The 27,317-nt window shown below is 42.2% G+C and overlaps 1 protein-coding gene across 1 annotated transcript; it reads left to right on the top strand.

Annotated features, from left to right (window-relative positions):
* The first annotated feature begins 698 nt into the window (after window positions 1-698).
* alg6 (ALG6 alpha-1,3-glucosyltransferase) lies at window positions 699-27,317 on the top strand. Its single transcript, XM_062998029.1, has 14 exons — window positions 699-780; window positions 2,304-2,388; window positions 3,760-3,849; window positions 3,939-4,027; window positions 4,996-5,078; window positions 5,176-5,240; window positions 5,340-5,525; window positions 8,941-9,076; window positions 18,536-18,621; window positions 20,162-20,246; window positions 20,322-20,392; window positions 23,198-23,266; window positions 24,712-24,907; window positions 26,808-27,317. The coding sequence occupies exons 1-14, from the start codon at window positions 699-701 to the stop codon at window positions 27,003-27,005; spliced, it is 1,521 nt and encodes a 506-aa protein (XP_062854099.1). The 3' UTR covers window positions 27,006-27,317.

Below are 27,317 nucleotides of genomic sequence, written 5' to 3' on the forward strand. Positions count from 1 at the left end.
AAACTCAAAATTGTCCATTTGTATGATCAAAATTGCTTGCATATTGCAATAAATCGTTTTTATCTACTTTCTGAGACTTCTTGCTGTATATAATCAGTTAACTATACAGTATATATAAATGACTATTTTAAGGTGAGGGGGTTGAATGGTTCTGATTGCAAATATAGGTGTTAATAAAAGGTGTCCAGGAAGTGCACAGTGTTTAGAAAACCCATGAAATACATGATAAGAGGAGTTTATGTGGTTTTAAATTCTTACCTGTGCAAACACACCTGCCGTCAGAGCATATCAAGAACTTTCAGGACCGTTTTTCCTAGATTTAATACTGTTTTTATGATAACTAAAATAAATATAGGATAACTTAAATACATACTATATTGTATAATTATTATCTTGGTACATTAATACCGTGTTTGGATTTAATGGTGTTTTAAACAAATAAAGTGAAGTGAAGGAAACTTAAGGGTTAAACCTACCGAGGTTGTTACGTCATCATTAAGCGCCGCTCATTCTAGTTGCTACAAATCGCTGATCTATAAACCATCTCTGAAGGAAATTTGTGTTCATATGAGCTGTAGATCTGTATTACTGTGTGCTGACGCTATGTTTCAGGAAGTGCTGGCTGCTCATTTAAAAGCTTTACGAAGGTTTTAACGCTTAATAGTTTAAAAATATTAACTTTGTTAAGGCTCTTAGACATGGAGAATTGGAGTCTTGCTTCATTGTGTGTTTTACTTGCTATAACGACCAGATGGGCAGTATCTTTCAACTCTTACTCAGGTTTGTATAGTGTTGGAACAGACTGACCATTGACAGTGACTGTGAAGTTGGGCTGTGTCCCAAATCCCACATTACTGCACTAAATAGTTAGTAGTTCTTCCATGTAATGCTTTACACCAGTTTTAAATGGTTTTGGTGCGATGCTGGAGTATTTTTTAACACGAAAATCCCTTAGTTCATTCATTCATTCTCTTTTTACCACTAATTTATCCGATTCAGGGTCGCGGTGGGTACAATTCACTGACCAAAATGTAGGAAACACCCTGGATAGGTCGCCAGTCCATCACAGAGCACACACACACATACACACACCTAAGTCAATTTAGTATCTCTGGTTAACCTGGCTGCATGTCTTTGTACTGTGGAAGGAAACCGGAGCACCCAGAGGAAACACAAAGGACCCCAGTGGGCCAGTGATAGCTCAGTGGTTAAGGTACTGGACTAGTAAACAGAAGGTTGCCGGTTCAAGCCCCGCCACCACCAAGTTGCCACTGTTGGGTCCCTGAGCAAGGCCCTTAATCCTCAATTGCTCATCGTGTTCAGCTCATTGTGTAAGTCGCTTTGGATAAAAGCGTCTGCTAAATGCTGAAAATGTAAATGTAAAGGACCCGGACCGCTCCACCTGGGAATCAAACCCAGGACCTTCTTGCTGTAAGGTGACAGTAGTACCCACCGCACCACTGTGTCTCAAACCCCTCAGTTGTTTGGGGACTAAAGGTGGTGAAGATCTGTCTTCCATAAAAGTCTAGCCGAATGACTTAAAGGTCCTTTAATTTATTAACAGTGTTTATTAAACCATGCTTAAATTGTTTTGCAGTATGTTCAAGGAATTAATCCTGGAATGTGGATGCATATTTAAAACATGTTTCACACACATATTCATTTATTTTATATGAGTATGAATACCTTTATTGTTATTGTACAAGTACAACAAGATTCAGTGTGCTTTACTTAGGAAATTATAGATACACCGATCTGCCACAACATTAAAACCACCTCCTTGTTTCTACACACACTGTCCATTATATCAGCTCCATGTACCATATAGAAGCACTTTGTAGTTCTACAATTACTGACTGTAGTCCATCTGTTTCTCTACATAATTTTAAAACCTCCTTTTACCCTGTTCTTCAATGATCAGGACCACCACAGGTATTATTTAGGTGGTGGATCATTCTCAGCACTGCAGTGACACTGACATGGTGGTGGTGTGTTTGTTGTGCTGGTATGAGTGGAACAGACACAGCAGTGCTGCTGGAGTTTTTAAACACCTTACTGTCGCTGCTGCACTGAGAATAGTCCACCAACCAAATATATCTAGCCAACAGCGCCCCGTTGGCAGCGTCCTGTTACCACTGATGAAGCTCTAGAAGATGACCGACTTAAAACAGCAGCAATAGATGAGCGATCGTCTCTGACTTTACATCTACAAGGTGGACCGACTAGGTAGGCGTGTCTAATAGAGTGGACTGGTCTGTACATTAATGACAATAAGACTATGTTTCTGTTTGTATCAATAACAGGTGCTGGTAAACCACCCATGTTTGGCGATTATGAAGCACAGAGGCACTGGCAAGAAGTGACGTACAATCTTCCTGTTCATCAGTGGTTGGTCATTCATTCATTTACTGTCACATTCACAATAACAGACTTGTGTAGTGCTTTAGTAAATAGTTTATACTCTGTAATCTGTGTAAAAAAACACAAAATCACCCAGATTTTCTTTATACATTCATCTGGTGTTAATGACAATAAACTTGTTAGGAATTTTGGCTTAAAGGTGGATGAGAACTAGGAGTTCAAGAGTTCCATAGAGTTCAAGAGAGGCGTTATTGTCATCATTATTGGCTCTATACAAGTACATACTGAAACAAACAGTATTTTGTTTGTACAAACAGTAAGGAACAACGTTCCTCCAGGACCAGGGGGCAACACAGAACAAAAAGTACAACACAGTACAATATTCACAGTGCAGATTAACAACAGTACAATAAATACAAAGGACATTTCTAATCTAAAAAAGTAATTAAGTGACACTAGAAATGTCCTTTGTATTTATTGTAGGTAAATACAAACTATCCTGGACTATCATATTACTTTATATTATAATATACAGTATATACAGTATACTTCTGGGATCCAGGATTCGAATCCCCAGTGATGCTTTAGACCAGTGGGGCTTTTACATACAGACAGGACGGCACGGTGGCTAAGTAAGTAGCAAGAAGGTCCTGGGTTCGATCCCCAGGCGGGGTGGTCCAGGTCCTTTCTGTGTGGAGTTTGCATGTTCTCCCCGTGTCTGTGTGGGTTTCCTCCGGGAGCTCCGGTTTCCTCCCACAGTCCAAAAACATGCAAGTGAGGTGAATTGGAGACACTAAATTGTCCATGACTGTGTTTGATATAAGCTTGTAAACTGATGAGTCTTGTGTAATGAGTAACCTGTCTGTCATGAATGTAACCAAAGTGGTAGCCTAGTGGGTAGAGCTTTGGGCTATCAACTGAAAGGTTGAGCAAGGCCCTTAACCTTCCCTGCTCCAGGGGTGCCGTACATCGACTGACACTTCCAAACGAGCTGCGATATGCGACGAAAGAATTTCATTGTACTGTACATATGTATTTGTATATATGACAAATAAAGGCGTTCTACAAGGCCTCGTTATGGATTGGTGGCCTGTTCGGGGTGTGTTAATGACCCACCACGAACCTGACCAGGATCAATCGTGGTGAAACATTAAAATGAATGAAATGATGAAGTAATTTAGAATAACCCTCATTTACGCCACAACGTGGGATTGTTGGACCACATGATAAATTGCGCGAATCTAAAAACAATAAATAATTGCGATTAAGCTGTTTAGTGATCATTGTGACAGCCTAAGCTTATGTGTACTGGAAATATGCATGTTTATAGTGTACTTTGGATAGCGGTTTTCATTACAGAGTGTCATCATAACATCACAATATTTTCCTCTCTTAAAGGTATTTCAACACTACAGACAATGACCTGAACTACTGGGGTCTGGATTATCCCCCTCTCACAGCCTTCCACAGTCTTCTATGTGCTCATGTGTAAGTTTTGGGAGTATTACCTAAATCTGAGTGATAGAAATTAGTTCCAGGACTTGATTGCTTCTTATTTTTAAATGTTTTATTCATAGAGCAAAGCTGATCAATCCTGCTTGGGTGGAGTTACGTAGTTCCAGAGGATTTGAAAGTGCTGCTCATAAGTTGTTCATGAGGGCCACAGGTAGGAGTGCAACTATCAGACTCTTTGTCCTTATTAGTTTTGGAAGACTAAATAATGTTGTATTAGTGTCAAGATGTTCCTTCATATCTGTAATTGTAGTTCTACTATTTTGACAGGATATAAAACGGTGTGTTTTGTTTTAATACACTGATCAACCATAACATTAAAACCACCTCCTTGTTTCTACACTCACTGTCCATTTGATTAGCTCCACTTACCATATAGAAGCACTTTGTAGTTCTACAATTACTGACTGTAGTCCATCTGTTTCTCTGCTTTCACCCTGTTCTTCAATGGTCAGGACCACCACAGAGCAGGTATTATTTAGGTGGTGGATGATTCTCAGCACTGCAGTGACACTGACATGGTGGTGGTGTGTTAGTGTGTGTTGTGCTGGTATGAGTGGATCAGACACAGCAGCGCTGCTGGAGTTTTTAAATACCGTGTCCACTCACTGTCTTTCATTAGACACTCCTACCTAGTCGGCCCACCTTGTAGATGTAAAGTCAGAGACGATCGCTCATCTATTGCTGCTGTTTGAGTCGGTCATCTTCTAGACCTTCATCAGTGGTCACAGGACGCTGCCCACGGGGCGCTGTTGGGTGGATGTTTTTGGTTGGTGGACTATTCTCAGTCCAGCAGTGACAGCGAGGTGATTAAAAACTCCATCAGCGCTGCTGAGTCACAACACACACTAACACACCACCACCATGTCAGTGTCAGTGCAGTGCTGAGAATGATCCACCACCTAAATAATACCTGCTCTGTGGTGGTCCTGTGAGGCTCCTGACCATTGAAGAACAGCATGAAAGGGGGTAACAAAGCATGTAGAGAAACAGCTGGACTACAGTCAGTAATTGTAGAACTACAAAGCGATTCTATATGGACAGTGAGTGTAGAAACATGGAGGTGGTTTTAATGTTATGGCTGATCGGTGTATATCAGTGATGTTCCTCTTCTTCCTCTAGTTCTGTTAGTAGATGTGTTGATATACATTCCAGCAGTGCTTCTATATTCCTTCTACCTCACTGATGGATCCCCGAAAAAGAAGGCTAGTGGATTTTCTTTTTAAAAATATAGTATTTATTAATATTTAATTATGCTGTTTGCTCCTTCAATAAGAATTTGTTTTGTGTTTTATTTTGAAGGCTGCCACGGCCCTGTGCATCCTGCTGTATCCTGGACTTATCCTAATCGACTTTGGCCATTTTCAGTATCCTTTCAATGTTCCTTTAGTGTTAGTTTGTTCGTTTATGTCATAATTAACCTCTGTTTATACATGTGTATTATGCAGTCTTTAACACAATCTCAGATATAACAGCGTGAGTCTGGGTTTATCACTGTGGGGTGTCGTGGGACTCGGTCTGGGCTGGGACCTGCTCGGGTCTTTGGCCTTCACTTTGGCGCTCAACTACAAGCAGATGGAGCTCTACCACGCCCTGCCTTTCTTCTGCTACCTTCTGGGGAAGTGCATCAAACAGGGCCTAATGGGAAGAGGGTAAGTCTCAAAATCTCAAAGGTAATTTCTTTTTGACATATGTGTTATTTACATTTACATGTTCGCCATTCATCCAGAGCGACTTACAGTACTGTGACAATATATTGTCTAAGCAATTGAGGGTTAAGGGCCTTGCTCAAGTGGTAGTTGCTGGAGGTGGTGGGGCTTGAAACAGCGACCTTTTGATTACTAGTACAGTAACCACGCACTGGGATTCATTTACATTAACGGCATTTAGCGAACGCTTTCATCCAAAGTGACTTACAGTATACAGTTTAAAAGCAATTGAGGGTTATGGGCCTTGCTTAAGGACCCAACAGCAGCAACCTGGCATTGGTGGGGCTTGAACCAGTGACCCTTTGATTACTAATCCAGCACCTTAACCACTAGGCTACAATATTATATTATGTATTCTATTAAATTAATAAATAACAAAATATAAAGCATCCTCTGATACAAAGCCAGTCTGCAGCCACTTCTTATCCCCTGCCAGTGTTGGGTTAGTGGTAACACAGACAGTGGTAGCCTAGTGGGTAGGATTGGAAGATTGTGGGTTTGAATCCTGGCTCTGCCATGCAGCTTCTGGTTGGTCCATGAACAAGACCCCTAATCCTGTCTGCTCCAAGGATGCTGTACAATGGTTGACCTTGCAAAAGAAGCTGGATGGATTAGTAATCATAAGGTCACTGGTTCAAACCAGGTAACCCTAACCCTTTGGGCTATCAATCAGAAGATTGTCAGTTCGAATCCAGTCTCTGCTTTGCAACCACTGTTGGGCAAGGCCGTACAATGACTGACCCTGCACTCTGACCCCAGCTTCCAAACAATCTAGGAAAAAGAATTCTGTTGTACTGTACCCAAGTACAGTCATGTGAAAAAGTTAGGACACCCCATGAGAACCTTTGTCTTTTTGAACATATTTAAACATATGAACATTTGAGCTTCATTTGAAAATAAAAGTTAAACCAAACCAGCATTTGAGCACAGGAACCTCATACCAACTGTGAAGCATGGAGGTGGAAATGTCATGGTTTGGGGGGTCTGGCAAGTTCTCTATTATAGAATCTACAATGAATTCTTCACTGTATCAGAGGGTGCTTGAGGAAAATGTAAGACCATCTGTCCAAAAACTGAAGCTGAAGAGGAGGTGGACCATGCAGCATGACAACGACCCAAAACATTCAAGTAAATCCACCAAGGAATGAATCAAAAGAAAGAAATGGAGAGTCAAAACCTGGATTTTAATCATATTGAGATGCTGCGGAGTGATTTGAAATGGGCTGTGCATGCAAGAAACCCCTCAAACCTCACACAGCTGAAGAAATTCTGCATGGAGGAGTGGGAAAAACTTCCTCCCAGTCAATGTCAGAGAGGTTATTTCAGCCAAAGGGGGAAATACCAGCTATTAGGGCATAGGGTGTCCTAACTTTTCCCTCACAATCAAATTTTTTTCAGTTTTATATGTTTAGTTATAAAAGCTCCATCTCTTAATACTGTTCAAATGAAGCTCAAATGTTCATATGTGGTTCTCATGGGGTGTCCTAACTTTTTCATGTGACTGTATATGTACAGTAGACATGATGAATAAAGCCAGTTTTCTTCATCCTTTGCCTCTGCGCTCTCCTTGAAGCACCTATCCAGTCATTCGAGGGCTTTGATCAGAGCCAGATCAGATGGAAGCGTGAACTAGGCTTAATTTTGAGATGTGAGTGAAACCTCCAGGTCGGGGTTCTCATTACCCTGAATCACACTCTTCCTCACGCTCCACCTTACATTTGTTGATGCAGTAACAGTGCACCCGAGGCATTCGCGTTAGCTGTTGCATTGTTGGATTGGGTTACTTGGGAAAATATGTGCAGATGACACCGTGACCAAACTTTACCCCCCACTGCTACGCCCGTGTGTACGGCCGAGAGGAGTCAGCGTCTCGGACTCGCGTTCAGCTAACTGAGACGGTTCGAGACATTGCTGACATTCTCGTAGACAGTTGCTGTCTTACGCTATATTACACTTTTTAAGTTGGCAAAAACCTTGGCAAAGAGACCACTGTTCTCTTTACTTTGTCTTTTCAGACCATAACTTGTACAGAAGTCTTTGGACCTGAAGTTGCTTCAATTTAAATTTAAAATTTAAATTTAAATTTTCAGCATTTAGCAGATGCTTTTATCCAAAGCGACTTACACAATGAGCGGAGCACGATGAGCAATTGAGGGTTAAGGGCCTTGCTCAGGGACCCAACAGTGGCAACTTGGTGGTGGTGGGGCTTGAACCGGCAATCTTCTGTTTACTAGTCCAGTACCTTAACCACTGAGCTATCACTTGCTTAGAAATGTGGTGACACCTGACTAGTGAAAATCTATAGTTTGATTTCTGAGAGCTTCCATGAGCTTCCTGTTGAAGTGCAGTCAAACACGTCTGATTTAAATGGGCAAGAAAAGTCCAGCTGTGGTTAATCACAATCACTAACAAGCAATTAAAAGGCTAAATGAGATTATAGAACTTACTACATCACCAAATTGACAATACACTATATGGACAAAAGTATTGGGACACCCCTTCTAATAACTGAATTCATGTGTTTCAGCCACAACAGTTGTTAACAGGTCTAATAAATCAATTATATAAAGGGAATGATGAGCTTCCAACGTTGCAGCAACAGTTTAGGGAAGGCCCTTTCCTGTTCCAGCATGACTGAACAGCTTTGGAATGAACTAAAACATCAACATCAGTGCCCAGCCAAACAAATGCTGTCATCTTTTGACTAAATGGGCACAAATTCCCTTACACATGCTTCAAAGTCTTGTGAGAAGCCCTCTCAGAAGAGTGGCTGTCGTTATAATACTGTTTATACATATATACATCCATTTTCTCAGTCAGTTTGCCTTCCACTGCTGGCGGATCCCCGTTTTTTTGCAGTTGAGGGGGGTATGTTGCTTCTCATGCCTCCTTTGACCCGTGCACAGCCCTTAACGCAACCCTTTTCCACCCATGCACTCTGCACAGGCACGTCTGTCCGCCAGTCAGGGTCCTTACACAGCGTTTGAAGACCCCGCCCACATATTCCGGACATCCCTCCCTGCAGGCACTGCCAATTATGCCCGCTAGATGGCACCCAGCCGACTGGTGGCGACGCCGAGTTTCGAACAGAGGGGTTCACAATCTCGGCGCTGGTGTATGGGACGTCCGACTAGCTCATGGTCAGGTGTCCAAATACGTTTGGCTATAGTGTATGTTAATATATATATGGATTGTTTTGACCCAGTCGATTGTGTCATAAAAAATGATAAAGGTTCAATCAACAGTAAAAGAACAGCCACAGAAATGAAGATCATAAGCCTTTATGACATACATGTCCCATATGAGTATATAAACTTCAAAGTAAAGTAAAAAAAAATTTGCTGTTTTTATTTTCCAGACTGGTTTTGCTGGTGAAGATCGCACTGACCGTGCTAGTGACTTTTGCCCTCTGCTGGTTGCCTTTCCTGTCGGACCCGCAGCAGATACTGCAGGTTCTGCATCGCTTGTTTCCAGTTGATCGAGGTCTGTTCGAGGTACGTTCCTAAACTCGGGGTTTTGCCCTGCACTGTGCTCAATCCTAACTGAACCGATGAGTTGATTTCCTTTGTCCTAAGAGAATAACATTTAAGAACAACACTACACAAGGACTACAGACTAACATATGAGAATTACCACGGCGCAAAACGTCTAACTAAGTAAATAAATAAATTTACATTTTCAGCATTTAGCAGACGCTTTTATCCAAGCGACTTACATTACACAGTCTAAGCAATTGAGGGTTAAGGGCCTTGCTCAAGCGCCCAACAGTGACAACCTGGCAGTGGTGGGATTGACCCAGCAACCCTCTGCTTACTAGCCCAGTACCTTAACCACTAGGCTACACATTTGTGGCATTTAGCTGACACATTTTATATCCAAACCAAAGCGACTTACAGTTGTGACTGAAAACAGTTTGAGCAATTGAGTGGCAACTTGTTAATGGTGGGGCTTGAACCGGCAACCTTCTGATTACTAGTCTAGTACCTTAACCACTAAGCCACCACTGATTAGGCACTGAAACAATAGGCAAAGGGACAGCATCATTCTGGTTTTGACTAATGCTTTGTGGTTGCGACAGCGTCCAATCTTCTTGGAAGGCTTTCCACTAGATTTTGGACTGTTTGTGGGAATTTGTGTCCATTCAGTCAAAGCAAGCGCTTTAATTATGTATAATTATTAATTTTCACTCAAACTAAGGTCCAGGCTCAGTGCAGCCCAATGGAATTCATCTATACCAAACAAAACAAGTCAATAATTGTGAGTAGTTTCCTTATACTGCTGGACATATAATGTATATTAGCCTTGTAGCCTTGTAGCTGTGCCAACCAAAAGCTGGTTTAAGCATTTTTACACAAATTATCCACCTGATTTAACTGAATTTGTGTCTCCATATGAAAGCACTGTATAAGTTTTACACTCACTCTTGAAACGTACACCGCGTCCGTCATTCAGCTCGTGAGACGTAATTAAAAAACACTCTCAAGAGGGCTTTCAGTCAGTATTCAGCTCACACTGACTTGTGATCCGATGCTAACATAATACACAGAGTGTGAGCAACTCTAACCTGAAGAGCACCGAGTGTGTGAATAACCAGCTAATGAACCGGGGCGTGTGGACGTCCTTGAGCTGCCAGTTTATTAGGTACACCTCGAATGCAGCTACATTATTGGGTGTGTTATCAGGTTTCCTTACAATAACACAAGTATTTATACCTATTAAATTGAAGTTAACATACACTATATCGCCAAAAGTATTCACTCACCCATTCAAATAATTGAATTCAGGTGTTCCAATCACTTCCACGGCCACATGTGTATAAGACCGAGCACCTCGGCATGCAGACTGCTTCTACACACATTAGTGAAAGAACGGGTCGCTCTCAGGAGCTCGGTGAATTCCAGCGTGGTACCGTGATGCCACCTGTGCAACAAGTCCAGTGGTGAAATTTCCTCACTACTAAAAATTCCACAGTCGACTATTATAACAAAGTGGAAGCGATTGGGAACGGCGGGAACGACAGCAACTCAGCCACGAAGTGTTACCACGTAAAATGACAGAGCGGGTCAGCGGATGCTGAGGAACATAGTGCGCAGAGGTCACCAACTTTCTGCAGAGTCGATCGCTACAGACCTCCAAACTTCACGTGGCCTTCAGATTAGCTCAAGAACAGTGTGTAGAGCTTCATGGAACGGGTTTCCATGGCCGAGCAGCTGCATCCAAGCCTCACAAATCGTCGGTGTCAGGAGTCGGGCTCGGCCCCTTATTTCCAGTGAGTCCTGACCTCAGCCCGATAGAACACCTTTGGGATGAATTAGAGTCTGTGAGCCAGGTCTTCTCGTCCAACATCAGTCAGACCTCATAAATGCGCTTCTGGAAGAACGGTCACAAATTCCCATAAACACACTCCTAAACCTTGTGGAAAGCCTTCCCAGAAGAGTTGAAGCTGTTATAGCTGCAAAGGATGGTGACATCATATTAAACCCTGTGGATTAAGAATGGGAGTCACTCAAGTTCATATGCATGTGAAGGCAGACGAGCGAATACTTTTGGCAATATAGTGTAATTGCTGTTTTTATCTCTTATATCCAAAAGCATTCAGACTCTTCGCTGTTACACTCTTAAGTTTTTATCCAAAGCGACTTACAGTACTGTGACAGTGTACTGTCTAAGCAATTGAAGGTTAAGGGCCTTGCTCAAGATTTGGGGCTTGAACCAGCGACCTTTTGATTACTAGTCCTGTACTTTAACCCAGCGGTCCCCAACCTTATTTGCACCACGAACTGGTTTCATATAAGATATAATTTCACAGACCGGCGATGGCGGGAAGATTTAAAATAAAATGATACGATGAACATAATAAATAATATATATAAACAATAACCAAGGCTTTGCGTGTTTCCTGGACAACAGTGGCCTCGATAATTTAGAGATGAAGGAGGCTTGGCACAACCTTGAACCATCCTAAAGTTGACTGTCCAATCTAGTCGTCCGGGCAAGAAGGGTCTTGGTCAGGAAGGTAGGAGAGAAGCCAACGGTCACTCTAAAAGAGCTTGTGTGCAGCAAAAACTGAACTAAAATAAGTAAAAATTAATAAATAGATTTCATAGAAAGTCATGCTGGAATAGAAAACGTCTTTTGCAAAGAGCTGAGACAAGTTAAAAGCTTAGAATGTATTTAATAAAACTTATAAACCTTACACTCGTTAGCCGTGGGTTTGGCTGACACAACCAAATTCAGTAATTAGGAGCGGCGTCCACATACTTTTGAGTATATAGCTTATCTAAAAGGCATCTGAGTTTAGCGGACGCGTTTATCCAAAACAACCTACAGTACTGTGACAGTATAAAGTCTAAGCAATTAAAGGTTAAGGGACTTGCTCAAGGGCCCAACAGTGACAACCTGGCAGTGGTGGGGCTTGAACCAGTGACCTTTTGATTACTAATTCAGTGCCTTAACCGCTAGGCTACAACTTGGTAAAACTCATTTGTACCAAGGGTGCCGACAATTCTGAATCTGACTGTGGTGCACGTCTGAGATTGATGTGTGTGTGTGTGTGTGTGTGTGTGTTGGCTGAAGGGAATTCCTTGCTCGTACTATGTGTGTAAATGTCCGTGTAAGCAGGACGGCCAGGAAAAACCCTAGGTGCTAGCTTTCACTCCTGCCCGGCGTCGGGTTACTCCTGGTGAAAAACGGCACCACGTGTTGTAGTCAGTGACAGGTCGTCCAGACAGAGCGGGCACTTTCACCCAGGAGAGTCGCCAGTGCCGTGGACAAGCCCAACATAAACCCAGCACACGGGTCATTCCACGACTCCTGGGTCAGAGTAGCGAGAGGCTCCCGGAAGTTATTCTAAGCGTATTGGTTTGGGAAGGGTTATGGGAAGGCGTCAGCTGTAGTGCCCACACACACACACACACACACACACAGCTGTAAGTGGCAGCAGCTGTGTTTGTGCAGACTGAGCAATATTATGAGTATTATGAGTATAAGAACCAGGCTTTGCTAATCACAAGACCTTGTCCATCCATCCGCTGACATAATTAATAGTCAGCAGCTATGCTTCCTTACGGGTGTGGCACAGGCTGCTTTAGGGTGGTAAAAGTGCAAGAATTTGCTTGGCACTCAGAAAAGACACTCACTGGCTGACTTGTTGACATTTGACCCCCTCTACCCCCCCTCCGTGTGCCTCAGTTTACAAATAAGTGCATAGCTTTTTTTTTTTTTTTTTTTTTTGACATCCCACATGCCCGACGGTGAGATGACGGGACTAGAACTCGGCACCTCTCGCCCCCCTCGCAAATGTCGCACAGGAATTTTTATTGGACTTTCAGTTGGGAAACGATTACTTGCAGAGATGACACTTACAGTGCCTTGCAAAAGTATTCAGCCCCCTTGAACTTTTCAACCTTTTGCCACATTTCAGGCTTCAAACATAACGATATGAAATTGTTATTTTTTGTGAAGAATCAACAACAAGTGGGACACAATCGTGAAGTAGAACGAAATTTATTGGATATTTTAAACTTTTTTTAGAAATAAAAAACTAAAAAGTGGGGCGTGCAATATTATTCAGCCCCTTTACTTTCAGTGCAGCAAACTCACTCCAGAAGTTCAGTGAGGATCTCTGAATGATCCAATGTTGACCTAAATGACTGATGGTGATAAATAGAATCCACCTGTGTGTAATCAAGTCTCCGTATAAATGCACCTGCTCTGTGACAGTCTCAGAGTTCTGTTTAAAGCGCAGAGAGCATCATGAAGACCAAGGAACACACCAGGCAGGTCCGAGATACTGTTGTGGAGAAGTTTAAAGCCGGATTTGGATACAGAAAGATTTCCCAAGCTTTAAACATCTCAAGGAGCACTGTGCAAGCGATCATATTGAAATGGAAGGAGTATCAGACCACTGCAAATCTACCAAGACCCGGCCGTCCCTCTAAACTTTCAGCTCAAACAAGGAGAAGACTGATCAGAGATGCAGCCAAGAGGCCCATGATCACTCTGAATGAACTGCAGAGATCTACAGCTGAGGTGGGAGACTCTGTCCATAGGACACAATCAGTCGTACACTGCACAAATCTGGCCTTTATGGAAGAGTGGCAAGAAGAAAGCCATTTCTCAAAGATATCTATAAAAAGTCACCTGGGAGACACACCAAACATGTGGAAGAAGGTGCTCTGGTCAGATGAAACCAAAATCGAACTTTTTGGCCACAATGCAAAACGTTATGTTTGGCGTAAAAGCAACACAGCTCATCACCCTGAACACACCATCCCCACTGTCAAACATGGTGGTGGCAGCATCATGGTTTGGGCCTGCTTTTCTTCAGCAGGGACAGGGAAGATGGTTAAAATTGATGGGAAGATGGATGGAGCCAAATACAGGACCATTCTGGAAGAAAACCTGTTGCAGTCTGCAAAAGACCTGAGACTGGGACGGAGATTTATCTTCCAACAAGACAATGAACCAAAACATAAAGCAAAATCTACAATGGAATGGTTCACAAATAAACGTATCCAGGTGTTAGAATGGCCAAGTCAAAGTCCAGACCTGAATCCCATCGAGAATCTGTGGAAAGAGCTGAAAACTGCTGTTCACAAACGCTCTCCATCCAACCTCACTGAGCTCGAGCTGTTTTGCAAGGAAGAATGGGCAAAAATTTCTGTCTCTCGATGTGCAAAACTGATAGAGACATACCCCAAGCGACTTGCAGCTGTAATCGCAGCAAAAGGTGGCGCTACAAAGTATTAACGCAAGGGGGCTGAATAATATTGCACGCCCCACTTTTCAGTTTTTTATTTCTAAAAAAAGTTTAAAATATCCAATAAATTTCGTTCCACTTCACGATTGTGTCCCACTTGTTGTTGATTCTTCACAAAAAATTACAATTTCATATCGTTATGTTTGAAGCCTGAAATGTGGCAAAAGGTTGAAAAGTTCAAGGGGGCTGAATACTTTTGCAAGGCACTGTATTTACTTTCACTTCAGAAGCTGAACGGTATATAAAGAGGCCCACCACGGTTTCGGGTGCTAATTCGGTAACCCAGTCCTCTCAGTTCTAGTAATTAGGATTGAAAGTGTTGTTTGTTGACGTTAATTTTATATCAGTCGGGATGTCGGAACACACGCCTACATCTTTATATACAGCTATACTCCTGGGTCGCAGAGAAAATAATAATAATGCTTAAATAAACGAATTACAACAGGCACATAAACACAAAATGGACTTGTACACTAGCGCCCCCTTGTGGAGGCTTTACGTCACATCTTGTAAACCACACCGGGACCAGATCACCACCAATTTAATTAATTAAGCATATTTCGTTTTGTTTCGTTTTGATGCATTGTTTGTGTTGCCCGGGTCGCGGTAAAAATCGCGATGAAAGTAAAACACGCTAGCACACCAGAGCTGACATTTCGAACTCATCGGTTCGAATCTCAGCTGTGCCATGTGGCCGGGCTGGGCGGCTACATGAACAACGATTGGCTTGTTGTTCATACAGGGTGGGAAGCCAGATAGGGACCTCATAACTGATGCTATTACGACCTCTGCTGGCTGGTTGATGGCACCTGCACAGAGTCGAGGGATAATGCGTTGATCAGGGTGTGGCTCTCCGTGCACAAGGCTGATCCGCATATGAACTAGTTGGCTACTGCATGCGTGTCGGAGGGGGCGTGTGTCAGTCTCTCTCTCCTCAGTCAGAAGTGGAGATCAGCATCAGTAGAGAGGAAGCATATATAATTAATAGAAATAATTTGAGTTTTAGCTCTAGTCAACTAGAAGAAATACACAAATGTATTGATATGTTTATTTAATAGAAGGAATCAAAACATACTCATACGCAGTAAGCTGAGCTCCAGGTTTGAAAAGTGGTGCTGCATGGACATGTTTTGGCTAATGTCCGACGGGGGGATGGACGAAAAAGCCTAGGCGTTGGGAGGCGCACTTGTCAGTGCGCTCTTACTGCTGGTCCCAAGCCCGTATAGAAATACAGTAGACCCTTGACTTACAAACTTAATTGGTTCTGAAGGGCTGTTCTTAAGTCAAAATATTCATTAGTTAAACCTATTTTTCCCATAAGAAATCATGTAAATAGGATTAATCCGTGCCTCCCAAACCCCCCCTTACCCCTAACCTCTCTAATGTCTTAAATGCTCTTTTTTGTTATAAATACACGAATATTTTCCCTTAAATCTTAAATTATAGAATAGACATTCCTGTAATAAACAACAATACACAGTAGTACTGTACATAAACACACATCACATTTCAGTACGGTACGTGTGCTTTACCATACACCATAAAACATTTCCTTCTTTTTTTATGAAATGTATCTACCAGAAACAACAATAACTCATATTTCTCTATTATTTCCTTCCTTATTTCAGTAGTGTTGTATTTTGTAGGTGTAAATGCACGAAAGAAAGAATACTTTACTGAGCCGAATTCCTTCTTCTCTCTCACTCACTTTCCCCTCTGTCTGATACACAGTGACACCTACAGGCAGGAGTAATTATACAACAACAAACAGTGATTTTTTTTTCATCACTACGCTTCCTCTGCACCTTCTTTGGGGACATTTTAATATTGAATTTTACAAAATATAAAGAAAACACCATCTGCTGTCCGAATGTTCGCTCACTGTATATATATATATATATATATATATATATATATATATATACAGGGGTTGGACAAAATAACTGAAACACCTGGTTTTAGACCACAATAATTTATTAGCATGGTGTAGGGCCTCCTTTTGCGGCCAATACAGCGTCAATTCGTCTTGGAAATGACATATACAAGTCCTGCACAGTGGTCAGAGGGATTTTAAGCCATTCTTCTTGCAGGATAGTGGCCAGGTCACTACGTGATGCTGGTGAAGGAAAACGTTTCCTGACTCGCTTCTCCAAAACACCCCAAAGTGGCTCAATAATATTTAGATCTGGTGACTGTGCAGGCCATGGGAGATGTTCAACTTCACTTTCATGTTCATCAAACCAATCTTTCACCAGTCTTGCTGTGTGTATTGGTGCATTGTCATCCTGATACACGGCACCGCCATTGGATGCACATGGTCCTCCAGAATGGTTCGGTAGTCCTTGGCAGTGACGCGCCCATCTAGCACAAGTATTGGGCCAAGGGAATGCCATGATATGGCAGCCCAAACCATCACTGATCCACCCCCATGCTTCACTCTGGGCATGCAGCAGTCTGGGTGGTACGCTTCTTTGGGGCTTCTCCACACTGTAAACTCTCCCGGATGTGGGGAAAACAGTAAAGGTGGACTCATCAGAGAACAATACATGTTTCACATTGTCCACAGCCCAAGATTTGCGCTCCTTGCACCATTGAAACCGACGTTTGGCATCGGCACGAGTGACCAAAGGTTTGGCTATAGCAGCCCGGCCGTGTATATTGACCCTGTGGAGCTCCCGACGGACAGTTCTGGTGGAAACAGGAGAGTTGAGGTGCACATTTAATTCTGCCGTGATTTGGGCAGCCGTGGTTTTATGTTTTTTGGATACAATCCGGGTTAGCACCCGAACATCCCTTTCAGACAGCTTCCTCTTGCGTCCACAGTTAATCCTGTCGGATGTGGTTTGTCCTTCTTGGTGGTATGCTGACATTACCCTGGATACCGTGGCTCTTGATACATCACAAAGACTTGCTGTCTTGGTCACAGATGCGCCAGCAAGACGTGCACCAACAATTTGTCCTCTTTTGAACTCTGGTATGTCACCCATAATGTTGTGTGCATTGCAATATTTTGAGCAAAACTGTGCTCTTACCCTGCTAATTGAACCTTCACACTCTGCTCTTACTGGTGCAATGTGCAATTAATGAAGATTGGCCACCAGACTGGTCCAATTTAGCCATGAAACCTCTCACACTAAAATGACAGGTGTTTCAGTTATTTAGTCCAACCCCTGTATATATATATACACACACAGAGAGAGACGGTTGGAGTGAACTTGTTCGTGACGTCACGTGTTTCGCGAATTCCGGTTCGTAATCCAAAATTTATTTGTACGTTAAGTTGAAAAAGATCGTTCGTAACCCGAAATGTTCGTATGGTAAACCGTTCGCAACTCGAGGGTCGACTGTATTTGGGTTTGGGGTAGCATCAGAAAGGCCATCCAGAGTAAAAATTGTGCCATATCTAGTATGCAGTGACGCTCTTGTTTTTTTCCACTCAAATAGAACGACAATAACTTTATAATTGGCAGTTTGATGGATAATTCATATGGTGGATATAAGACGAATCCTAAACTCTCAGGCTGATACATCCAGCATTTGTTGAACGCATTTTACTAGGAATGAATAAATATGCCACCTTCAGCGCCCTTCTACTACATCAACTGTCCTCCCTGATAATGTGTACGACCTAATGAGACAGACTGACTTGCATCGACTGGCTAAAGACCAGCTCACAGCTGGCAGGGTGGCACAGCAGCAGAGCTAGAAGATGAGCTGCAGGAGAAAATACTGTATATATTTTTACTCCTTACTGTCAATCAATTGCTCACAATAGCTTGAATGGTTAACAAGAGGGTTCTTGAAACGTTCTAAAGCATAATGGATATCTAGTCCTGCTAGGTAGGTCCTCATCTACCAAATAGTAGTCAACAAGCTGGGAGGAGCAGGTAAGGATACTAAGTTTAACATATTATAGCCCTGTAGACCAGTTATTTTCCCAAAGCATTGTTTAGAGACTCCTAACCAGCTAAGTCTCTCCTATTAAAATACAGCTACCAATACAGCTACAGCTACCTAGGTTTAGAATGATTTCATGGGCAGTTTAACTGGACGTAATATAAATATTTACTTGTAATCAGTTCTGTCAAATAATATAGAATTATTTCACACCATTGAAGCAAATGTTTATTTCTGTGACTGAAGTGTATTATTGTAGCTGGCGTATTGATTGTGTGTGTGTGTGTGTTGGAAGGATAAAGTGGCTAACACATGGTGCAGCTTGAACGTGCTGATAAAGATCAAGAGCCTGCTGTCCCGGGATACTCAGCTGCTCCTCAGGTAATCCTCCCTCCATCCGTTTACCAACATCCACGCTGATCTGTGTTCCCAGCCCTCTCACTCCTTCACCCCACGCCCGGGTGCTCATTACCGCTGAGTGCACTAAAGATGATCAAACCCTAATGATCTCTGTCAGCTTTCGGGAACAATGATATCTGCTGGCTAATCTGCAGCAGGTCCCGGGCGAGATCTCGGACTAGACAAAGGGGTGGCGGATCTCCGACCGGCTGAGGGTTTTCTCGAAGGATTTGAGCGTGCGCCGTAGGGGAACGGTCGTCGCTGTGATTACGTCTCGGAATCTATTTCAGGCACAATAGCAGCATTTTACTTTAAAACTCGTAATCCAGGGATTACTTGGCCTTAGATTATTTGTGTGACATTAGCATTCATTAGCATTATGCGGTCCAGGTTGAAGTGATTTCGATAAGATTTGGAGTCTGGGAGTGTGTCCTAAATATGTTGTGCTTCTACTTGTGCTCCACTTGTGCTCCATTTCCCCTGCTATTACACCCCCCAAAAAATAGGAAAGAATGGATAAATGATTCACAACTACCAATAATAACATGCACTTGTTTTTAGATGTATTATGTGAATTAAATGTAGTTTTAGATATAAAAATAATGTACGTTTTTATTTTTATTGCCTCTGGGTGGGTGTAGAGTGGTTGATAGCTCAGTGGTTAAAGTACTAGACCAGTGATCAGATGGTTGCAGGTTCAAGCCACACCACCACCAAAGGTGCCACTGGCAGGGCCCTTAATCTTTAACTGCTTTCATTGTACAGTAAGTCCTCTAGATATGAACCGGTTCTGTTCCGAGAGTGGGTTCACGTGTCCAAAAAATTAGCCAAAGCATCCAGTTCATGATGGATGGATGGATGGATGGATGGATGGATGGATGGATGGATGGATGGATGGATGGATGGATAGATGGATAGATAGATAGATAGATAGATAGATAGATAGATAGATAGATAGATAGATAGATAGATAGATAGATAGATAGATAGATAGATAGATAGATATTACATGGATGGATGGATGGATGGATGGATGGATGGATGGATGGATGGATGGATGGATGGATGGATGGATGGATGGATAGATAGATAGATAGATAGATAGATATTACATGGATGGATGGATGGATGGATGGATGGATGGATGGATGGATGGATGGATAGATAGATAGATAGATAGATAGATAGATAGATAGATAGATAGATAGATAGAAATTCTACTCTAACATCATGGTTTTAAAATGGAACGTCCGACAAGATCATGGTCAAGTGTCCACATTTTATTCTTAGATGTCACTTCAGTTTCAACATCTTGAGGGTTAAACAAATGTTTAGTCCCCGTCTGACTGTGCCATCATCTAATCTATCTGTTGCACAGCTCAGGTCTTACTTTTAAACATGAGCATTTATAAAAAGCGTGCGGGTGCGGGTTTGGGTTTGATTACTGCGGGTGATCGTATTCCTGTAGCTGTTTATGCACCAGTAAATCCAGTAAAGCCTTTTTTCCTTTCACGACTTTCAGTTTTGCCTTGACGCTCCTGTTCATCCTGCCTTCATCCATTAAACTGTTGATCAGACCGACTCTATGGCAGTTCAAGCTGGCTTTGGTAAGTGCTGAATAATATCTTGTTAAAAGCTGTATTTGTTTATCAGTGAATCGTCTGACCAGTCTTGTACTCTAGGTGAACTCCTCGCTGGCTTTCTTCCTCTTCTCCTTTCAAGTCCATGAGAAGTCCATCCTGTTGCCGGCCTTGTAAGTTCACTCTAGTAATTTTACGGAATGCCTTTATTTGCCAAATACACTGTTTGGAGCTGAGGCAGTTAAGGGCCCACAGCCGGGATTCGAACCCACAACCCTCAAATCGATAGCCTAAAGCTGTACCCACTAATTTTGTATTAAACCAGGGTATTGGTCCGTTCCACAGAATGGGGGCCATTCGCGTGTAGTAACTAGATGAAATTAAACTTCATTGTTTGTCTTTGTTTAACACTGAGACTAATAACACACACACGTAACTACTCAGAAGGTGTTTTGGTTGAATCTCGGGCACCTCTGTTTCATTTCTACAAGGTTTCTAAGTGGAAGATGAGCTGTATATGAGAAATGTATAACAGGACTGAAAGTAACATGCAAATACATGAAATATAGGAGCATGGAGAACATGCTAAATCACCAGAACACCGGGCACAGTCTAGTGATTTATCCCAAAATGTTCTATTTAAAATAAGAATAATGTAGGTAACAGGAATGACCGTGGAGACGAATCTTCTCAGTCAGAGTTATCAAATATTATTAATATCAAAATATTATCAAACATACGGGGGGAGAGGGAGAACCTACTAATGCTCTTCCAGTAATTTGCAATTAGATCAATGTGCAGGACACTTTGCTCAATTAAGAATGCATTTAAGGTTAATATTCATCTACATATACACTGTTCAGCCATAACATTAAAACCACCTCCTTGTTTCTACACTCACTGTCCATTTTATCAGCTCCACTTACCATATAGAAGCACTTTGTAGTTCTACAATTACCGACTGTAGTCCATCTGTTTCTCTGCATGCTTTGTTGCCACCTTTCATGCTGGTCTTCAATGGTCAGGACCCCCACAGGACCACCACAGAGCAGGTATTATTTAGGTGGTGGATCATTCTCAGCACTGCAGTGACACTGACATGGTGGTGTTGTGTTAGTGTGTGTTGTGCTGGTATGAGTGGATCAGACACAGCAGTGCTGCTGGAGTTTTTAAACACCGTGTCCACTCACTGTCCACTCTATTAGACACTCCTACCTAGTCGGTCCACCTTGTAGATGTAAAGTCAGAGACGATCGCTCATCTATTGCTGCTGTTTTGAGTCGGTCATCTTCTAGACCTTCATCAGTGGTCACAGGACGCTGCCCACGGGGCGCTGTTGGATGGATATTTTTGGTTGGTGGACTATTCTCAGTCCAGCAGGGACAGTGAGGTGTTTAAAAACTCCAGCAGCGTTGCTGTGTCTGATCCACTCATACCAGCACAACACACACTAACACACCACCACCATGTCAGTGTCACTGCAGTGCTCTGTGATGGTCCTGTGGGGGTCCTGACCATTGAAGAACAGGGTGAAAGCAGGTTAACAAAGTATGTAGAGAAACAGATGGACTACAGTCAGTAATTGTAGAATTACAAAGTGAGGAAGGTTAATAATTATTTTCCACACCACCACCACTATGTTGTGCGTGCGTTTACGTACGGATGTGCGGATTCGGTTGCAGATTTTCTTGATCTATTAAGCCAGATTATCCAGATTGATATTTATTAGTTGTTGAAATATATCTTGCACCTGTTGTTCAGATCAGTAATGCAAGTCAGGATTAGGACATCCTGTGTGTTGTGTGTGTGTGTGTGTGTGTTGTGTGTGTGTGTGTGTGTGTGTGTGTGTGTGTGTGTGTGTGTGTGTGTGTGTGAGAATACGAAGAGCTTTGAGAGATCACGGCTTGGACCCTCCTTTTGGTTAATAATAGCTTTGACGTCAGGAGCATTTTCCTCATCATACGTTTCGATTACAGTGTGCCTCAGTGTGTCCACCTCCCAAAAACATGCAGAAGGTGGATTGGCTGGTCTAAAATTTTACATTACATTTACATTTTTGTCATTTTTATCCAAAGCGACTTACAGAACTGTGACAGCATACAGTCTAAGCAATTGAGGGTTAAGGGTCTTGCTGAAGGGCCCAACAGTGGCAACCTGGCAGTGGTGGGGATTGAACCAGCGACCTTCTGATTACTAGTCCAGTACCTTTTTTTTTTTTTTTTTTTTTTTTTCTATTTTCCCCACTTTTTTCCCCAATTTTTCTCCCCCTAATCTAGTCGTGTCCAGTTACCCTGATTGCTCCTCTATACTGATTCGACCCTTCACCGCTGACTGAGGACGCCTCTCAACTGACATACGCCCCCTCCGGCACGTACAGTCAGTACAGACTGCATTTTTCACCTGCACGAGTCGAGTTCATACACTGACGGGAACTGTGTACGGAGGGCCACACCCCCATCAGCATTATTCCTCAGCCCTGTGCAGGCGCCGTCAATCAGCCAGCAGGGGCCGCCGTCGCACCAGTTATGAGGATCTATGATGCGACTTTCTTACCCTCTAACCCTGAACAACAGTCAATCTTTGTTCATGCAGCTGCCCAGCCCAGCCGGAAGGCAGAGCTGAGATTCAATACGATGTATTCGAAACCCCAACTCTGGTGCGCTAGCGTACTTTACCGCTGTTCCACCTGAGTGGCTGCTAGTCCAGTACCTTAACCGCTAGGCCACAGCTGTCCCTGTTATAAATCTGTATTTTTTGGAGGTTGAATATTTGCGATTGCAACTCTATATATAAATATTATTATTTATATATAGAGTTTTATATAATTTATATATATACTTATACAAGTATTAGCTCAGGCTTTTATACCCTTTCAGTCTGTTATTGAAAGCAAAAGTCATATACAGTGCCTACAATTTACCACACATGGACCTGATTTTGACTTATTTAATATACTGTATGTATGTTTCTCTTACTAGGCCAGTGTGCCTTCTGATGAGTGAACTTCCACTAATGGCCACTTGGTTCCTGATGACCTCCACCTTCAGGTAAAAAAAGTCCAAATAAATGCTTAGCTAGTTTAAGTTCTACCACAACTAGGTTACAACTGAATTAAGGCCCTTTCACTGTGCACCAGTAATGTGACATTTGATAGCACAGAATATATATATTTTTTTAAGTGTTACCTTAGCAAATAAAACGAAATTGTGCACTAAACCTGTAGACAACTTGCAGTTTAATGTAATAAAATTTTTTTTTCCAATTTATTTAACCACTGTACTAAGCTACTGATGTTATACACTGATCAGCCATAACATTAAAACCAGCTCCACTTACCATATAGAAGCACTTTGTAGTTCAACAATTACTGACTGTAGTCCATCTGTTTCTCTACATGCTTTGTTACCCCCTTTCATGCTGTTCTTCAATGGTCAGGACCCCCACAGAGCAGGTATTATTTAGGTGGTGGATGATTCTCAGCACTGCAGTGACACTGACATGGTGCTGGTGTGTTAGTGTGTGTTGTGCTGGTATGAGTGGATCAGACACAGCAGCGCTGCTGGAGTTTTTAAACACCGTGTCCACTCACTGTCCACTCTATTAGACACTCCTACCTAGTCGGTCCACCTTGTAGATGTAAAGTCAGAGACGATCGCTCATCTATTGCTGCTGTTTGAGTCGGTCATCTTCTAGACCTTCATCAGTGGTCACAGGATGCTGCCCACGGGACGCTGTTGGATGGATATTTTTGGTTGGTGGACTATTCTCAGTCCAGCAGTGACAGTGAGGTGTTTAAAAACTCCAGCAGCGCTGCTGTGTCTGATCCACTCATACCAGCACAACACACACTAACACACCACCACCATGTCAGTGTCACTGCAGTGCTGAGAATCATCCACCACCTAAATAATACCTGCTCTGTGGTGGTCCTGTGGGGGTCCTGACCATTGAAGAACAGCATGAAAGGTGGTAACAAAGCATGCAGAGAAACAGATGGACTACAGTCAGTAATTGTAGAACTACAAAGTGCTTCTATATGGTAAGTGGAGCTGATAAAATGGACAGTGAGTGTATGGACATTTACTGGTCTGCCTTTAATTCATATGAACGCCAATAGTTTCGTTTTGTTAAATACACACTATCTTCTGTTAGAGAATAGAATTAAATTAAACTAATAGAACGAACAGACGAGAAACACAACAGACAATGTTAACACCCCCTGCCCCCCCTCCATGCACATTACATTTAATAATTATTTACAAATTGCTGTAGTAGGTTTGTATTGTTTCTGTGTCACGAACACATTATGGAGTCACAGTGCCTGTCCTGTTCAAATAACGCCTGCTTTATAGACAGACGCTCATTCTTCAGCTTTCCCTAATGTATTTAGCCTGACAAAACGTTTATTTTACATTTGTAATACCTATCATGTGACCTAAAATGTAATTATGACCTAAGAATTGCTGAGTTGAATGTCATTTCCATCCTGTAGCATGCTTCCCCTCCTGCTGAAGGACGGTTTGTTCCTGCCGTACGTGGTGACCTCTCTGGCCTTCCTCTACTTCAGTGTGTATCTGCTCTCAGCTCCGGACAAAGGCTCTGAGGACGAGCTCAGTCTGGGTCCAGTCCACAAACTCACCAAGTGCTGCCTATCCAAACACAACCTCAGCCTGCTGGTCAAGTGCACGGTAAGTGACACTGCACTGTGGAGGAGGAAGCTGCTCAGTCCACCCATATTTGACTGGAAATTATTAATTGAATGTGAGTCTGATGGTCTATTCAACATCAGTGGTAAGCTAGTAGGTAGAGCTTTGGGCTATCAATCGGAAGATTGTGGGTTCAAATCCAGGCTCTGCTATGCAGCCAGTGTTGGGTCCTTGAACAAGGCACTTAACACTGTCTGCTCCAGGGGCGTCCAACAACAACTGACCCTGCGCTTTGACCCCAACATCATAAATGGTGTCCAAACTTGCCAGCGAGAACCAGTGTGGGCTTTTTCCACAACCAAGCTTAAACAACACCTAATGCCACGTCTTTAATTAGTTGGTGTGGTCTTTGTATGGTCCTCGAATTTATTATGCATTAAAACTTGCCCACAACTTTGATTTGTGAAATCTCCTATTTTTGTGTTTACACTAAATAATTTGTATATTTAAATATTTTATAGTTTGGAACATGTGTCTCACCAAGAGACTGCATATTCATTCTTGAATATATTTTATACAGTTTATACCACTGGATTGGATGGATGGACAGAGATACAGAGGGATAAATGAATGGAAAGATGAATAGACAGAGGAATAAATAGACTGAGTGATGAATGGAAGGATGGACATAGATGTGTAGGGATGGATGGATGGATGGATGGATGGATGGATGGATGGATGGATGGATGGATGGATGGATGGATGGATAGATAGATAGATAGATAGAGGAAGGGATGAATAGAGATGTATAGGGATGAATGGATAGATAGAGAGATATAGGGAGGGATGGATATAAATATGTAGGGATGGATAGATGGATGGATGGATAGATGGATGGATAGATAGATAGATAGAATAGATAGATAGATAGATAGATAGATAGATAGATAGATAGATAGATAGATAGATAGATAGATAGATAGATAGATAGATAGATAGATAGATAGATAGATAGATAGATAGATAGATAGATAGATAGATAGATAGAAAGAAATATGTAGGGATGAATGGATAGAGATATGGATGGATGGATGGATGGAGATATGTAGGGATGGATGGATGGATGGATGGATGGATGGATGGATAGATAGATAGATATAGGGAGGGATGGATATAAATATGTAGGGATGAATGGATAGAGATATGGATGGATGGATGGATGGAGATATGTAGGGATGGATGCTTGGTGATTTGAAGGATGGATGGAGATAGATATGTAGGGATAGAGATGTGTAGGGATGGATGGTTGGTGATTTGATGGATGTAGATATGAAGAAATGGATGGATGGATAGAGATATGTAGGGATGGATGGAAGGGTTATATAGAGATATGTAGGGATGGATTGATTTATTGCTGAATTAATGAGTGGGTGGATGGGTGGAAGGATGGATGGAAGGATGGATCCTAACTGCATTTCCTTGCCTTGTACCTGTACTGAACATTGATAAAGTTAAATCTATCTATCTATCTATCTATCTATCTATCTATCTATCTATCTATCTATCTATCTATCTACCTATCTATCTATCTATCTATCTACCTATCTATCTATCGATCTATCTATCTATCTATCGATCGATCGATCTATCGATCGATCTATCGATCTATCAATCTAAAACTGGTGGGAGCAACTCAGGTGGAAAAGAAATACGGAATACGGAGCAGTGAGTTACCTTAAACTAGACACGTCCTCAATTTTACAGCAGGTCATTTTGTTGTCTGCGTAGTGATAAAAACAACTAGCTGTTCTTTTACATGCAGCATAACTTGAATAGTAATAAACAGATATTATAACACTTATAGAGATATAAATAATGACCTAGTGCAGCAGGTAGATTATTATTCACCTGAATCTCTTCTCCTCTTAACTATCTTTTACAGTTTGGAGCCTCGTTGCTGGCAATGGCTGGTTTGAGCTTCACCAGCGTGGCACTGGATCCTCCGGCGAGGCTACCAGATCTGTTTCCAGTCCTGGTCTCCGTTTTCTCTTTTGTCCAGTTCCTGGCCTCGCTGCTGTATTTTAACCTGGTCCAGCTGACCGAGCCGGCTAACAAAAAGAGCCAAAAGAAAAACAACTGAGACGGATTTTCCAGACGGTGGTTCTCTAATATGAACTGAAAATGTATTACGTTGGGATGGAACGAGCCGAAATTAGAAAATGAAATTAGCTCGTAATAGACGGGTCGAGAAAGCCCCTTCGGCTGTTTTAAAGGTGACTAAAGAACGGAGGGATGGTTTACCAGTGATAACCAAGGGTGGTTATTAAATAAATATAAATAAAATATACAAAGCACATTGTGTAAGCTGTACATATAAAAATAATCCTGCCTACAGGGACCACATTTGTTACCACACATTTTCTACACATTAATAAAGGCTTTTTATACAAAA

Source organism: Trichomycterus rosablanca, chromosome 6 (assembly GCF_030014385.1).
Source record: "Trichomycterus rosablanca isolate fTriRos1 chromosome 6, fTriRos1.hap1, whole genome shotgun sequence".
Classification (NCBI taxonomy): Eukaryota; Metazoa; Chordata; class Actinopteri; order Siluriformes; family Trichomycteridae; genus Trichomycterus; species Trichomycterus rosablanca.

Excerpts from the sequence above, each read along its gene's own strand:
- alg6 (XM_062998029.1), top strand. The coding sequence starts at position 699 with ATGGAGAATTGGAGTCTTGCTTCATTGTGTGTTTTACTTGCTATAACG. Across the intron at positions 18,622-20,161 it reads GATACTCAGCTGCTCCTCAG|TTTTGCCTTGACGCTCCTGT; the intron begins GTAATCCTCCCT and ends CACGACTTTCAG. Across the intron at positions 24,908-26,807 it reads GCCTGCTGGTCAAGTGCACG|TTTGGAGCCTCGTTGCTGGC; the intron begins GTAAGTGACACT and ends TATCTTTTACAG.